Below are 17,561 nucleotides of genomic sequence, written 5' to 3' on the forward strand. Positions count from 1 at the left end.
TGAAGTCCAGTCCTGGTTCAGTGAAATGTTGGACATGTCATCAAAGATCAGTCCAAATCCCATCCCTAGTACTCACTACTTGTGATCCTAGGCGAGGGGGGGGGGGAGAATCATTCCATCCCCTCCCCCTCCCCCTTAATTTTTTTCATTTGATGACTCAGGACAACTTCCAAGAGTCCATCCAATTCTAAATCTGAAATCATGATTTTATAAATGAAACTGCCTTTTCTGAAGCCTTTTATACAATTTCCGTAGCCCCAGGTCTCCCAAAGGGCATAAGGAACTGCCTTTTTTTCATTCCTTGTATTTACATCCCCAATACAGTATAGTGCCTGGCACATAGCAGGCTACCTATGTAAAAGCCTCTTGACTGATTCCTATCAAATCTTTACAAATTTCTCCCCATTTTCACGACCTCTGTCCGCCAGCATTTGGGCAGCCTACATCATTAGTCTACAGGCTCAGAAGAGATCTTCACTTTCAATTGCCTTATTCTCTCAAATTACCCTGCATTTGAAAAAAAAATTATAAATCCTACAATATTTTTTAAATCATCAGCTGCCAGACCCATTCATAGCAGACACTGAATACTGACTGGTTAATGGGTTTCTTGCCCCATCCCTCCCTGAGTCCTATGATGATGCAATATGGTACAGGAGTAAAATAAAAATGAGTCTCCAGGTCCCCAAAGAACTGGTTCTAATTCTGGTTCTGGCATTACGTAACTGTGAGATCTCAGGCAAATAAATTCTGGCACTGAGGCCTGGATTTGGGGCCCAAATGCTGCCACTTACTACCTTTGTGACTTCCCATCTCTAGGCCTTGTTTACCACACAGGATTGGAACTACAGGAACTTGGAGGTTCCACCTTGAAATATATGATCCTAGGAAGCTTCTTATCTGCCAAATGGAGGCTGCCACACAGGGCTATCTTGAACAATGTGAAAGTGCTTTAAAAATTACAAAGCTATTTTTAAAAAATGGTTTTGAGAGAAGGTTAGATAACTTTCATTCACTAAGACCAATGGCATTACAAGTTTTTATTGCTCAACTAATACTTGGCATGATGGATGGGGTCCTTTGGATTTTATCAACAGAAAGCTGAGCACACTCTGAGGGAATGAACGCACCACGGAAGAGGTGACAATTCACTCCCATCTAGTGGTGAACTTCTTCACTGCCACCAGTACAATGTAAATCTCCAATGTTTTTCCTCTATCTTGCTCCTAAATGCTGCTAGACCAAGTGCAAAACATTCGGATTTCACGGACTATATATTTATTCTAATTGCAGCTAGCCTCTTCTAGCCATTGTCAATTTTGAAACAGCAATTTCTTAGCTAAAACAGTAACTTTCTACACTCTCTACACATAAGGGTTATCTCCTATCTAGTGTCTCCACTTTTCTGCCTCTGAGCCTTGCTTTACACTGCTATAGACGGCAGAAACAATACCTGTTTTGTGTAGGCTGGATCAGCTCACTTAATTCCAATCCTGAGCTTGAAACACTGGGCTGAACTTAGTCTAGAACATCTTGGCCTGGAGGAGACTGCCTCCCCCAAACTGATATCCTACCTACCTTTCAAGTCCCAGGACAATTGGAGCTCCCTTAAATACCTTATTTTTACATCTACACCTTGCTTTCTTCCCTTGGAGTCTCAGATTGAAAAAAAAAATGGTGAAGCCAAGGCTAACTCTTTGCATGGTGCTCCTGACACCATTATCTCTAGCTCAAACATTAAAGCAAGGGTATTTGAAAATCAGTGAAAATAGGTCATCCAATCCCCTGCTCAGAAGAGATGACAAGTGTGAAGATGGAAGCCCTTCACCAGAAGCTTCCACTGCAACTCATTGGATTTCTTAAGACAGGCTTCTCAGTGACCCTTCTGCCATTTCCTTGTATAAGATTTTTGCAGGCTTTTTATTGTACTCCTGTACTATTCTCTGCAAACATTCTCAGCTTTTATCTCTTACATCCTCTAATGCCATTTTATTACTGTATCCCTCTTTAATATCCTTGTTATCCCCAAACCTCTTCTCATCCTTTCCATTTTTTAATTCTGAGCAACTCGATTCCTCCAAACACTCCAAACCTTCTCCAGTGCTAGAGGTCTTTCTCCTGATGCCCTCCACGTCAGGAATAGCCATACACCACAGGATATTACACTTCTGCTGACACTTCCAACCTTACCTTGCCTGGTCTTTTATGCCTTAATCCTTCCAATTATTTTTTCGGTGGAGTCGTGGGAATAGAGGAGCTTCACTACAACCTCCGATAGCCATCATCTATCCTTGTTCTTCCAGTGTACAATGCCTGAGCTCTGGCCTCACTTTTCTCCTTAGAAGGATAGGGTCTATCCAAACTTTGCCTCTCCCTAGTGCCTAGCAAAATGCTCTGGATACAGAAAGTGCTTTTATATTTCTCAGGTTGTTTTCATTTTATTTCTATTGGCATTTTAGTTATCTCTAATTGAAAAAAAAAACCCACCTAATACTGCATCACCCCCTAACTAATAAAGGTGGTAGAGATGCATAGGAAGGTAGTTTGGATGAAATAAACCGTGTGTGTGTGTGTGTCCAGATTTATGTCTGTAAACTGAACATTTTGATTGCAGATTTAGAAACATTTTTTAAAGTCTTCATAACCAAATAATGGAGTGCCTATTACATGTAAACTATTAAGATTACTTAGTAGATGAATACTGCTTGCTTTCAAGTTGGACAAAACCTTGAACTTCATTGAGTCAAGCATAAGTTAATAAATCTAGCTTGCTAGTCAGACTCATACTGTTCCTTCACACTGGAAGGGGATGTAGATATACTGATTCTGGTAAAAGGAATCACACCCTATCTGGGTATACTTAAGAGTAGGATACATCTACCACTTTTTTTTCCCCTATTTCTAACAACAGCTACTACCTGATACATGGTTTTGTACCAAACTTTATAAACTGTACTCATATTAAACCCAATGTTAACTATTAGCAGTTTTTCTAATGCCATCTTCCCGGAAATTACCACTATGTTGTTTTCGTGTTCCATGCTACACAATATTATTCATGTCGGTTTCAAAACTTGACTCTTGGCTAACTCTCAAACATGCTTGTTGATACATTAAACAACCTTAAAACTAACAGAAGGGACTGAGATACTGATACCTGCTTCTTTCCTCTCCCCACTGACTTTATCTGGTGTGCTACGTTTTTTAAAAATGATCAAGATTGAGCTATTATCACCATTGTGAACAAGTTTATTTCAATATTTGAATTAAATGGTTCCATTCTTTTTCTTTCTAAAGTACCAAACAAAAGAAACAATCAGGAAAAGGCACAAAATGTAAGTGTGTTCAAGTGTTTTTCCCCCTTTCCTTTAGTACTTAGAATCACTGGGAAAAATGATTTTCTAATTTTACCTTTTAATTTCTTTACTTAAAAACCAAAACAAAAACCAAACCTTTCCTTTCTATTCTCAAGGAAGGGGAGACAGACAGGAATTCAACAGAGCAGAATTTAAAGACTTCTACTGATGAAATACTTATGTATCACTCAGAAACTTTAGAAGAAAGCTACCAAGTCTGTCAAATAGAATAAATCAAACAAGGTATTTTTATTTAAGATTTATAACCTACCTCCTTCCCAAAAAGTAGTAAGGAGGCTAAAGCCAAACAAGTTATGTTCTTAAGACACATTTAAGTTTTTTCAAACTTGTGAGAGTCAAACGTGTAAGAATCAGAAGATAACAAATTATTAGAGTTAACTGGTACAGATATTCTCCTTTACCCAAGATTGTTACTGAGCTGACAGTTGTCACCTTGAAGATGACTTCCTTTAGGAAAGTTCTCTGACAGTCTATCACATAATCTAATACATTTGAGTGGAGGTTTCATGACATGTTAGACAAGTGGATAAAAAGTTAGTAGTTGGCCAAAAGTAGAATTTGTATGAAAGTCAATTTAAAAAACCCTTACCATACACATTCATTTGATACAATACTTCAAGAACTGGATGATAGTGTGAGTATTCCCTTCATCAATGAAATTCAAAATTGCACTACAATTTAGTATATGTATCTTTGAGAATTTTTCATCACCCTGTAGACAACATGGTGATAAGCCTCTCTGAAATTATTTAGGCTAGTGCTCAGAAAACAGTTGTGCAGTATATCATGGCAGCCTTCCCTCATGTCTTTCCAGCTTGGTAGGATCTACTGGAGCTTGTGCTCTGCTGGTATAGCCAGGATATTTTCTGCTATTCAACTACTGACTTGGGTGGGAGACCACTTCCCTTCCTTCTTCCCTGCCTAGTTTCCAGAGCCACTCACTGACTTTGGCACGGCTGGGCTCAAGTAGATTTTGGTAAATGGAGTTCATGCCATCAGGTGGTCTTTCCCTGAGTGTTACAGGCCTCTGGCATGCTTCTTGAACACATCTTGGGGTCAAAGGAGACAACTTGTGTAAACATGTAACCTCACTCAAATCTTTTCAAGAAGCTAGTAGGAAAACTGGTATCAAAATTAGTCCCATGTAATAGAGGTGTAATGAAAATGTCAAAGTGGAAATAGAGTTTTAACCAATTATTCAGATGAAGCAGTAGAAGATAAGCAGTATAAATGTTTGATCTTTCTGGCATGGAAGCTGAACTCCCTTCATGCCAGGAAATTCATGAATTTCATTATGTAAGATTCGCAAAATAAACTGGTTCCTGGCATTATAAAGCCTGAGAACATACACTAGAAGACGCCACAATGTTTAGTTCTCACTAAACGAATAAATGATTTGGGTAGAAAGATTTTGCTCCCCCTACTGCCTTCTTGTGTTGAGATACACATAACAGCACCCATCTCTTTCAAAGGCTCTGTTAAACTTGCCACTAGGAAATATTTTTAGGGTTCTTTACTTCTACAAGGATAACACATTCTAACCTAAGATGCATTAAGTTGCTGCATACTTTGGTTAAAAAAAAACACACCCATAAGTATGTCAGTATGCTATCAAAGGCATGTCATCACAATACTGTGGCTGCTAAAATGAGCCATGGCTTCACAATATCCCAAGAAATTAAACAAAATGCATCCCACCCAATTATATACTCTAATGATTAAGTGAATCTATAACATATGTTTTATAAAACTATTATCCTGATTACCCACAGAAGGCCTAGTACATTGCAAGTATCCAATACATGTTAAAGAAGGTGGTAGTCACTTCAGTGGTTTAATATAAGCCATTAATGCCATCATTAAGGAAGTACCTTATATTTCATAATTAGAAAACCATTTTTCATTCAATTAAAACTCAGAAGCACTGCTGTCTTTGATCTCCTTGACTGGAAAGGAAGTAATAATTAAATGCATCACACAATGTAAACATTACCAAAAATTCTTTGTAAAAAGTCATTTAATATCCTATGGAAGAGTGGCAGGTTTCTGTTACCCTCTAAGACTGTACTTAATCCCTTTTCCCTCCAAAAAACCCCTTAAAGTTCAAAGACAAAAATTATTGGTCAATTATCTTTACTATCATTTCCACAACTAATTTTTCAGGGATTCAAAGGACAAAGTCTGTGGTACTGCTACTCCCCATTAGTGCTATCTATTCATTGATTTTGAAGGCAGCTTTTGGGTTATGAAGGCATACACATTACAGTGGAAGTCTAGAAAGAGAGATCATATTTAATAAGTACAGATTTTATCATATACCTTTATAAACACCACATTTGGGGTATGTGGACCACAAAATTTTGAACAAGGCAAGTGGAGCCAAATCTACTCCAAAAACTATGGATCCCACAGACTATATACCTTAAAAAGTATTTAAAGAATATTTCCAGTCATTGTATTTGTACATGGTTCCCTCCTGGAAAACCTTTTATTTCTTAAGCTCAAATGTGACTAGTTAAGAGGTCAAAAAACCAGGATTACACATTGGCAATACTGAAATTAAAAAAAAAAATACATCTTAGTAAAACCTTGTTGTAAATGAAAAGGTTTCCCAAACTGTACTTCCAGGGAGAGTAGAAATCTTCCTCAACTTCCACGTCACTCACTGAAGTAAAATTTTTATAGAAAATTTTATTCAACATACAACATTTTCCAGCAAAAAGGCAATATACAGGAAGAGTTGTACACTGCTGCTACAGAAACAAAAAAAAATACTGGAAAAGAATGAAAAATTGTGATTTGCTGATTCTATTTTTACTGCACTCAAAACTAGACACGCTGGCATTAGCTCCAAAATAAAAGGAAACAGTCTGGGACTGAAATAAAACTACACACAATGAATATCAACATCAGTGAAATTCACTTGCAGACTCACCCAACAAAATTAACCTCCAAGTGTTAAATTGTACATGTTCATTCATTAAATATACAATTTCATGTTCTTTTTTCTTTTCCTATTTTTTTTTTGCTTTTTTGTTTTGCTTTTTTTGTTTTTGTTTTTTGTTTTTTTTACAAAGTCAACAGCTTACTAAACACTAGTGAGCATGCCCTCTGTGCTAAAAGGCTAATGTTTCTTCCATCTGTTCCCATTTAAATGAAACTATATTTATAATCCTTGCAACCTGTTTTTGCCAACTTCTGATTTCATTAAATTTGCCAACAGGCAGCATAGTAAACCTTAATTGTATTCAACAGTGTTTTTAATTTATTAAAAAGACCCAAAATGTCTTTTAGGGTTTTATTCAGTGCACCCACTCTGCAAAACGGGTAGCAAAGTAGTGGCTGAACTAAATAAATCAAAACTAGTTTATTAAAAAGATCCTATGTAGCTGGAGGAGACATAAATCCCGAATAAGTGCCAACAATATACACAATGAAGTAGAGATCTCTATTTATTGATGTTGTGAGTTCTTTTTCTTTTGCATTTACAAATGCACAAAAGGTCATTTAAAGTATAACTGAAGGAAATAAATCAGTTGTGAGTCTAAACATAAGACTTACTCGCTGCAGGTTTGGTGAAAGAAACCATACCAGGAAGGGCAGCCAGTCAGCTTATGCCATCTATAAACATACTACAGACAAATTTTTCGCCAATATCAATTGTCCTACTAAACTCTTTCCCCCATTATGCTGACAATTGCCTTGCATTATGTTTACCATAAAATAACTCTCATTGGCATCCAAGCTTTATAAAAACACCTTCATTTTGCTCAAAAAGGGCAGTCAATAGATACAGAGAAGCCAAACTGAACAGCCTCAACAAAATAAAATTAACATCAGCAGCAAATCCTCTTGCTGAAGACTTCAGATATAGTGCACGTGTACCAAAGTTCTACTGTTGTTAAAAAGGTGCACACACACACACACGTATTGTCCCTTGCCTTGAACAAACTGGTTAAGTAAAGTCAGTTATGAATTTTAATAGCCTTTTCAAGGTAAGTGTAGCGACTTCTCTTTGGGGCTTTATTGAAATGGTCAAGCCCCAGCCAAGGCCTGGGATGAGACATGTTACCTAGGAGGAAAAAAAAAAAACAACTTTTAGAACTTTCAGCTTACACTTGAACACAGCAGTGAGAGTTGTTATGGTTTTAAAGTCCAATGGCTAGTTAGTACGCACTTATGTACGTACATGTGTACAGGCACACAGACATACACATTCTCTCTGTATATTTAAATTATAATTCAACTATTTCTTATTAGTCAATGTTGAAGTGAACAATACTAGGCAAATACTTCAAGGCTGTGATGTTTTGGACCCTGGTACATAGTGTAACTGTAGTCTAAGAAAAAAAATGACTCGATGTTTACTTGGTTAGTGACATACTAAAATAAGGTGTTTCTTCTAAAATTTCATTTAAGTACTAGTAAATTTATAAGATTTATTTTGCTGTTTAAGCTTCTTTGACTTGCAGTTCATAAAGAATAATGTAAAAACCAAGGCACTCACCCGGCTGAGCCTCAAAATCTTTCAAATTGACTTCATATTCATCTTCATTTATGTACTGGTGTCGACCCATCATTACAATGGCAAATTTAAACTTAAAAATAAAAAAGCACACACACAAAAAAAAAACACCAAAAATCTTTTCAAGTCTGAATAGAGGCAAAATGTGACACTGCTGGGGTGGTTAATTTTATTAGTAGCACCAGTTATCATCTTGAGCAATAAACTGAAGCTTCTCATATATACAGATATAATATATCCTTTGGTATAATGAAAGCAAACCATGAGGGAGAGGTGTAGTGTTATTGTTGTGGGCACAGTAGGGGAAATTAATGTAAGGAGGATAAATATGTGGGAAGACAGAGTTGCGAAGCTGCTGAGATAGGGGCTTTGCTGGCATGGCTACTGGCAGGGGCAGACTGGGGATGGATCTAGGGACTGTGCATTCAAGATGGCTCATCAACACTGACATTTTATCAGGGAACCCCTCATTCACACTAAAAGGAACACCAGTGTTTAAGGAAAAGTAAGCTTAGTTGTGCTAGGGAAAGAAGCACATTTTACATTATTACTCAGAAGCAAACCTTTATACCGTCTCTAACAATTATATATCATGTATAGGTCTATACAAAAATGATTTTCACTTCCTCCTACAGGTCTAAGGTAAATTCTTACCTTCTCAAACTCTTTTTCCTGGATATCTAGCATTGTTTGAATTCGTTTCATCACTTCTCTGAAATGTTCACCCTATAAATGATTAAACAGATATTATAACCAGTGATATTTAAAAAATAGAAAATTCCATTTGAAATTTTAAAATAACACTTTTCAAATGAGCCACATACATGACATTTATTTTAAAATTTAAAAGCAAGCTAACTGCAATTCACAAACAAAAATATATTAATATATTTATTAATAATATAATATATTAAGAGTCAAGCAGTGGCCCAGGTCAGATGTCAGGAGAAAATTCAAAACTATATAAGCAGGTTATGGCCCTCACAAAACCCATACTGAGTAGGAAGAAATGACATACAAGCTTTCCTCAGCTTAAACTAACAGTTACTATGCAATTTTTAAAAACAAAAGCAAATGATTAAATAAATGTATTACAAATGATTAGCCTGGTAATGAAGAGAAGCAGGACAATCTTAAAAAATGACTTACCTGGTGTATTCTGAGCAAAAATGGTATACCAAAAGTTCCAAAGACCTCTTTGTGGAAATGAGCCACTGTGATTAGCATCTCATTTTCTTTATCTATATCTACCTGGTCCAAGGGTATTTCCTGTAGTCAAATTAAATATTCTGATCATGAGCAGTTCTGATAAACAATTTAGAAGACAGAAATAGGTAGATTTACAATTAATACACAGACACTAACAAATTCCAAGTTTTTTGTTCTTAAGTCATTTCTAAACTGCATTAGTTTTTTTTTTAAAGGATATATTGACAATCAAAATTCAAATGATTTTCAATATAAAAGCACCATTCTAATATACTTATTAACTAATGGTTTCAGAGAAACTACAGAAGGCTTGTATGAAATAATGGAGTGTGAAGTGAGTAGAATAATTTATTACAACACCAACATTGTTTTTAAAAAAAAAACCAAATAAACCAGAACACAACTTTGAAAGCCTTAAAAATTGTGATCAACCATGATTACAGAAGACCAATGATGAAGCATGATACCCGAGTCTTGACAGAGAGGTGGATGGACTAAAGTGCAGTTCTGGCCACGTCATTCTGCCTCTCCTCGTTCAATAAACTCCAGTGGCTCCTTATGGCCTGTCTCCAGGATCAAACAGAAAGCCTTTTGCTTGGCAATCAATGCCCTTCATAATAATCTGGCCCTTCCTACTTTTCCAATCTGCTTAAAACTTCCTTGCCATATTCTGTGATCCAGAGGCTCTGGCCTCCTTTTTGTGTCATGCACAAGACAACCATTCTCCTGACTCCAGGCACCACTAGCTATCTCCTATGCCAGAAATTCTCTCATCTATATTTCCTGGCTTCTTAGAAATAACAGCTTAAATCTTATCTTCTACAAGACACCTTTCCTGATTCCTGTTAAAGTTAGAACCTTCCTTCTATTGATTATCTCTGTTTTATCCTGCACACGGTTTGTTTTCTCCCAGTAGACTGTGTGATCCTGGAGATCAGGGGCTGTCTTTTACCTTTCTTGTATCCCCAATAAATCAGAACAAAGTACACAGTAAGCACTTAATAAGTAAATGTTTGTTGACCAAGTGACTGAGTCCATTACCTCTGTCAGGAGGCGAGTAACATGAGAAAACTATAAAATAAGTACCTAATGGAGGCTTTCTTCTGCAAGTAACCAGAAGAACTTTAAAAAAATCATAGCATTGGACAGAACCCTCTAAAACATTTTTTGCCCAAAACAAAAATTTGCTTAGAGTACCCTATTTGCAGAAATCTTTAGAATCCATTCCCTCATGAATCGGAAAGCTATCTTCCATCAAAAATGTAACATTAAAAAAGAATTTAAGGAAAAGAAAATTTAAGGAGCCAGTTGTATACTCTAATTAATAACTGCTAGTTTTTACACAAAGTTTAGCTTTTATCATAACAGTCAACTTCCTTGCAAAGAGGAATAACAATCTTTTATAATTCCTTTCAGTTCTAAATCTTGTGATTTACTAACCTCTATTCGAAACGTTCGACTTGTTGCAGGTGATAAACATTCTAACAATTCATCTTCCTGATGGACACCAATAATTTTGTAGCTTACGATTTCTAGCAGCCTTAAAAATAGGAAATGAGTAGAAACAGAATTAAAGGAATTTTACAAAAATGACTGCTTGGATTAAATTATTACAACTAGCGGTACTTTCTGAACTTACCTATTCTAAATTTGTCTAACAGGATTCACTTTATGGGGTATATCACTTAACCAAGTTAACAATTTTTTGGGTTGAAATGTCAAAGGGGTTTTTCCTCCTTAATGGTGGAGGGAGTTGGGGAGAGAAAAAATAGATGCTAATTGGAAAAAAATTACAAGAAATAAACATGTGAGAGGGAAAGATGGGATAATGAAATGATCACTAACTTTAAATATACATGGACAAATAACTCATTAAACAACATTATATCTGAATTAAAAGGCTTTTCCTTATTTTAAGAACAGCTGTCATTAAAACAAATCTTAGAAGTCAGACAATTATTTATCATCTTAACTGATCATTTAAACTAAATATGACCCTTAAAATGGCCTAAACATTGTCTTTTCTTATCAAAAGAATAATAAGATCTAACAATTTCCAAATAAATTTTATGTTTCAAGGGTTTTTCCATTTATTCAGCTGTCTACCTCTTTCTGCCTTACTGATTTTGGCTAACACCAACAAAATGTTGGGCAAAGATAGAAGACAAAAGGACTTAAATTCAAATTCTAAATAATCAATTTAATTCTTTGTCGATAAACCTAGATTTGTTGCTTTCCTTTGTAACTATCACTCTGGGATATAGAGAACATCCCACCCTATGACCTGTAGGCTTCCCAACTCATGCTATGCCTGTCCTTTGAGGGTAGAGAAGTGGAAATGATGAACATTCTCACACCTGGTCATGCCCTTCACATCCCAGTGACTTTAAACTCCTGTGGATCATCAGCCAAACCCCATGCCATACTCCTAACCCACCTGATTCCTCATTCCCAATCCCCTGGACCCTCCCACACAAATGTTCAATTTAACTCCACCCAATCCTTCCATTGTGCCCTCTGCCCATTCCGTAGGCAACAAACTTCTCTTCATCTTACATCTTCTCCCACACCTTCTACCTACTAGTTCTTACAGAAACCTAGCTTCCCTCTGATGACACAGCCTCCTTTCTGGTACTGGCTAGGCCTTCATTCATTCTCCTTAGCTCTTCAGTCAAGGCAGAAGGAGTTGAAATACCCCTTGCTCCCCCACTGCCACCTGCAAGTTCTTCCCATTCTTCCATCACTCAATAACTTCTCCTTCATTTGAAGTTCATGCTATGCAAATCTACCACCCAATCAAAAACTTGGTAGCTGTTGTCTCTAGACCCCAATCCTCTTCCTTCCTCAATGAGTTCAATACATGGTTCACAATTTTTTCTTTCTCTCCAACTCCGCCCTCATACTAGGGGACTTTCAATATACCTATTGACTCTACCACCCCAACCATTCAGTTCCTCAACCTACCCTACTCACCTCCAATGACAGACTCTTCCACCCAACTTCAGCCACGTGCAAAGATGGTCATACCCTTTACAATCATCATGTTCAAGAACTCTGAATTACTGTTTTCTGACCATAATCTATTGGCTTTCACCTCTTCCTGTGCCTTCCCTTAGAAAACCTTACTCTTCATCCTCACTATGTAACCTCCAATTCCTTGACCCCTCAATTCTCTAAGGCCATCTACCCTGCACTAGTCATTCCTTCCTCTTCTCCCCACACTGATTGTTGGTGAACCAATTCAACTGTACTGTCTTCCTCTCTTCAATCCCCAGCCTCCTTACCATATCTCTAATTACACCCAGGCAAGCTTCAACCCTGGATGATTCCCACTATCTGTTACCTTCATGCCTGCTACTGAATAAAGGTGTAAGAACCACAATGATTCTGACTAGGTCCATTACAAGTTTATGTTATACAACCTCAACTGGGCCTTCATTGCCACTAGGCAATCCTATTACATCTACCATATCAACTCACTATCCCAACTCTTCAAACCTTTTCTTACCTTCACAAGCCCATGGAGCTCAGCATCTCCCCACTGTCTCAGCTGAGAACGTTGTCTCACATTTTACAGAAAAAAATCGAAGCCACTTGCTGTGAACTTCCTCTTCTCCCTTCTTCTTTAACTTCTATCACTCAGATGCATCCTGTCAATTTTTCCTCCTTTAAGGGCCCCTGTCTGGTGAAGTGGCCTTACTGCTTACCAAGGCTAACCTCTACTTTTTCAGTTTCCCCTATCCTGAAAAAACATCACTTGATCCTTCGTTTCCCCTTCCCACTAACCATTGTCTTATATATCTTTCTGCCCTTCTGGAGCTAAAATCCTTAAAAGGGCCAACTATAATGGAGAGAAGAAATGTACCTCCATTTCTTTCTTTTCACTTTCTTCTCACTTCCTTACATTCTGGTTTCTGATCTCATACCACCAAAGCTGCTCTCCAAAATTACTAATGATCTCTTATTTGCCAAATCCAGTGGTCTTTTGTAAATCCTCATTCTCTGTGACCTCCTGGTAGCCTTTAAACACTGTTGATCACTTTCCTCTCTAGATTTTTATTCTCTGGTTCTCCTATCTCACCACTTATGTCTTTTTTGTTGGATCCTCCTTTTTTGGGGGTCTCACCTCCAGTGGTGAGCACAGTGCCTATTTAATAGATGAACAGGGGCATTGAGGTGGCACAGTGGACAGAGCTCCAGCCTTGGAGTTGGGAGGACCCCAATAGTTCAAATTTGGCTTCAGATACTTGACATTTACTAGTTGTGACCCTGTGCAAGTCACTTAACCCTGACTGCCTCACCAAAAAGCAAAAAAGTTTAGATGAATATAATTGAACAGCAAGACTGTTTTGTCTTGCTTCCTTTACACTTTCCAAGACTATTTTCAGGAAATGCTTACCTAAGTTTCCCTGACGCTTTCTCACATAGTTCTACAGCCTTTTTACATTCTTCTAACAGGTCCCGGACACACCCATGTTTGTCTGGATATAGTGTTATTTCCTAAATAGTAAAATAATTAAACACATACTGTTTAAAAAATACAAAATGGCTTTTTCCATCCAAGTTTCCCAATGTCTCACCTTCATGTGGAAATGGCCAAGTCCTCAAGGGTGATAACAAAAAGAAAACTAGCTATAGCAGATAATACGCAAGCAGAGTAGTGGTGCAGCAGCAACAAACTGTGGCCTAAAATTTCCGAGCTAACTACAGAAACTCTTGTCACAAGATTAGATAATCCTCCCCTCCCTCTTCCCCAGAAATTCATGACACTGTCTACTTAGGTATGGATGAGCTATTATAATCTACATAGCATCAGACAAAAAATGGACATTTTTATAACATTTTAAAAAAGCATTTCTTTCACAGCAACCTAGTGAGGTACACAGTATATTTTGCAAAGCAGTAAACAAAAGTGGTGTGACTATCTAGAATCATAGACTATCAGAGTCAGGACACCTACATCAACAAAATAGTTTTCATAGTGTAAGGTACCTGCAATAATAATCTAATCTGGCCTGACACAAGGTATGGAAAAACATTACGTTCAAAATGGCTAATTAGTAGTTTTACTTCTAAGTGTCACCCTTTAGAAATGTCTGAAAGTATCTGGAGAATCTAGTAAAATTCAAATGACAAATACTACCATTTTAAATCAAGAGAGAATATGTGCAATATAGAAGATAATCTGAGACGAAAAATGTAGCAGAATAATTTAAAAAAGTCTTAATTTACCATGCCCTACATGCAGTATGCTGGTAAAGAATTCTTATAACCATTTTAAAAAGAAGCTGCAAGGTACAGCCTATTGCTATACCTTGAGGCCAACTCAGAAGCCAAGTTCCATAGGAAAGTTTTAGTGGAAAGATATAAAAAATTTGTCACATATATAATGGTTTGCTCATAAATTATTCCAAATTTTCAAGTATGGTTTCTCCATGTTACATCTTTAAGTTTATTACAATTGCATTTACTTCAAAATGGGCTCACAAAGTGCTACAACTGCAATCTAACGAATCAGGGAAATATGCAACTATTTATCCCAGAGTAATAAATGGCTATGACAGCCAGTGTCAATTTTGCATCCAATCCTTTGAGGCCCAGTCAAATGTAAGGAAAATATTCACCAAATTCTCCACGATTACAAAAAAAGGATGCCACAAATCTTATTCTTTTCATAATACTGTGAAAATAATGGTATTCTCTAGAGAGATTTTGTTTCTGGATGTGATTTTCTCAGTGCACAGGAAAAGATCAAGTCCAGATTTCTTTTTTCCTTTTGAGAGGAGAAGGAAGTATACTTGGAAATAATTTCAGTGTTATAAAAGCTCAGGAGCAATATGAATTAAATCTAAAAAAATCTTCAGGATTATTTTTACCTGCTATCAACAATATGCTATCAAATATTTTTAAATCCTGAGCCCTCCAGAAAAAGACATTTTAATCACTCAACTTTATACATAGTTATATGTATGACTGAAAGATTGAAGTGGAATATCTATAGATGAATATTTTCATTTGAATCACATGAAAATGCTAGAGGCAGCTAGATGGTTCAATGAATAGAGCACTGAGCCTGCAGTCAGGAAGACCTGAGTTCAAATCTTAACCTCTGTTTGCCTAGGAGGCAAGCAAGCAAGGTGGTTCAGTGGATAGAGTGCTGCGCTCTAAACCCATTTGGGGTTTCAGTCATGTCTGACTCTTTGTGATCCTACTTGGGGATTTCTTGGCAAAGATACTGGAGGAGATTTGACATTTCTTTCTCTGGTTCATTTTACAGATGAGGAAACTGAAGCAAACAGGATTAAGTGACATGTCCAGCGTCATACAACTAGTAAGTATCTGAGGCCAGATTTGAACTTAGGAAGACTCATCTTCCTGACTCATGAAGACCTAAATTCATATCCAGACTCAGACACTTAAATAGCTGTGTGACCCTGGGCAAGTAACTTAATGCCTGTTTGCCTTAATCCACTAGAGAAGGAAATATCTAAGCACTCTAGTATCTTTGTCAAGAAAACTCATGGACAATAGGGTCCATGGGGTAACAAAGGGTTCGATATAACTGAACAACAACAAAACTTTAATGAGGAAGCTTAGAATTAGCTCATATTATGCATTTTACTTTGCTTACCTCTTCCCTAAATTGAGTGTTTAGCCAAATACATTTAAAACTCCTCCGATTTTCAAAATCTGTTATTTTCATTTTCAGCTAGGAAAAACAAACACAGTTTAAACATATATCCACATGTATTTTCCTCCCACCCTTTTTATGATTATTGTCACTTCACTTATAAATGATTTGGCTTCCTACCTGCTGGTAGTAAAGTTTCTTGGGTTGTCTGGGTTTAAAGAACTGCAGGAGATCTCTTAAAGTACCTTCATAATTATGTCTAAGAGGATTACCTGGGCCATCCCTATAACTACACAAGAAAAGAGTATATAAATATAATTTGTTTATTTATACCTACAGTCTAAACATCTGGCTGTACATACAGAAGCAAGCCACTATCCTTTTAATCCTAGGTATGTAATTCAGAATCAACCATTGGAATTACCTAAACCAACAGATTATGTAGTTGTCTTTTTTTTTTTAAATACTCACAGATGAAATAATCTTGCATCATGGCAAATACTGCTACCAAATGTAATATTTACATATGAATATATGCTGAAGTTTCTTTTAAAAGTTTAAGATTCTGAAATCATATAACTGAAACTGCAAATAAAATAAGCATCCTTAAAAATTATACTTTGACTTACTCCTTTACATTTCAGGCTAATTGCCTGAAAAAGCTCTTTTCTTCCCATTCAACAAGTTTCACATGATCACCATCTTCCAGCTAACACACATTCTGCAACCAGTCACCCTTCAGTTTTTCAAATCAGTGACTGCAAAATATTAAAATACAAAACCTCCTACTCTTTCCTTAGGCCAACCCACTGCAGTAATAGGAAGCAATGGAATGCCAACTGAAGGACTTGCTTGGCATGGGCAATTGAAAAAAAAAAGGCTATAACTTATTTTAAACAGGTTTCACTATACCAGAGAAAGCACATGGAAATAAATGCCAGGCTGAACAACACAGATTTCTATAAATACATCTTACCCTTGGGACTTGAAAAACTGAAGTAGCATTGGATCTGTATTTAGCCTCTGTGCAACTGTCTTTGCAACCTAAGAAAAGGAAATGGTGGTGATGACAAGGTATGTCTCAAACTAGATCAAAATGTAAAATTTAAATATAATTATGAGCTATCAACACATTACCAGTTTTCTTGGTAAATACTGAAAGGCATACGGATATGGATAGAATATGACCTACACCAATAGTTTTCTTAGCTTTTTCGCTGGCTCATCATAATGATGGAGATGATCTTAGTCTTTGCAGTTCAAGAAAAAACCCTCAATATATTGAAATAACCCTGGTTCACCCAATTTTTATTCAAATATTTTAGCTTACCAAAGGGATACATTTTCTTATTAAATATTGCTCCATTTTCCTAATTATAGTTATCAGAAATTCAATCCTAACATACTAAGACTGGAGAAAATGAAAACCAATTTATACACAATTCACTGGAATATTCCAGTGAATTGCCTAAGATGGCCAACAGCTTTAAAATGGAGTTTGTTTTAATGGGTATATATAAGAATGCTCCAAATCTATTTTCTACTATCTAGTTGTAAAATGCCAAAGTTATGTTGATAGAAATAAATTTGAATTTCTTAAGAAACGCCTGCACCCCAAAAGCTGAGGTTAATTTTTATATATACCCATTATATTGTGGTTACACAACACAATATACACACATAACATATAATACACACACACACACACACACACACACACACACACACACACACACACACACACACACATTCCTCCCCTTGCCCCCCATTCTAAATTTCCCCAAAGCTGGGCTTTGGGATACAAAAGCATAAAGAGTGT

At 36.6% G+C, this 17,561-nt stretch overlaps 1 protein-coding gene across 3 annotated transcripts in view; it reads right to left on the minus strand.

Annotated features, from left to right (window-relative positions):
- Positions 1-6,048: 6,048 nt before the first annotated feature.
- The window catches only part of USP7 (ubiquitin specific peptidase 7), a 96,310-nt gene continuing 84,797 nt past the window's right edge, over positions 6,049-17,561 (minus strand). For 2 of the 3 annotated variants that reach the window (XM_078152770.1, XM_020972929.2), the window contains exons 23-31: positions 16,719-16,786; positions 15,923-16,031; positions 15,743-15,820; positions 13,511-13,611; positions 10,552-10,651; positions 9,052-9,171; positions 8,557-8,628; positions 7,885-7,975; positions 6,049-7,449 (exon numbers count right to left, since the gene is read on the minus strand). In XM_078152770.1, coding sequence (XP_078008896.1) covers positions 7,343-7,449; positions 7,885-7,975; positions 8,557-8,628; positions 9,052-9,171; positions 10,552-10,651; positions 13,511-13,611; positions 15,743-15,820; positions 15,923-16,031; positions 16,719-16,786 — 846 coding nt within the window. In that variant the 3' untranslated portion in view covers positions 6,049-7,342. Of the gene's footprint in view, positions 7,450-7,884; positions 7,976-8,556; positions 8,629-9,051; positions 9,172-10,550; positions 10,652-12,619; positions 12,762-13,510; positions 13,612-15,742; positions 15,821-15,922; positions 16,032-16,718; positions 16,787-17,561 lie in introns of those variants that run through there. The other variant, XR_013485972.1, reaches the window with a different exon arrangement.

Source organism: Phascolarctos cinereus, unplaced genomic scaffold (genome assembly GCF_003287225.1).
Source record: "Phascolarctos cinereus isolate Bilbo 61053 unplaced genomic scaffold, phaCin_HiC Scaffold_4;HRSCAF=312, whole genome shotgun sequence".
NCBI lineage: Eukaryota > Metazoa > Chordata > Mammalia > Diprotodontia > Phascolarctidae > Phascolarctos > Phascolarctos cinereus.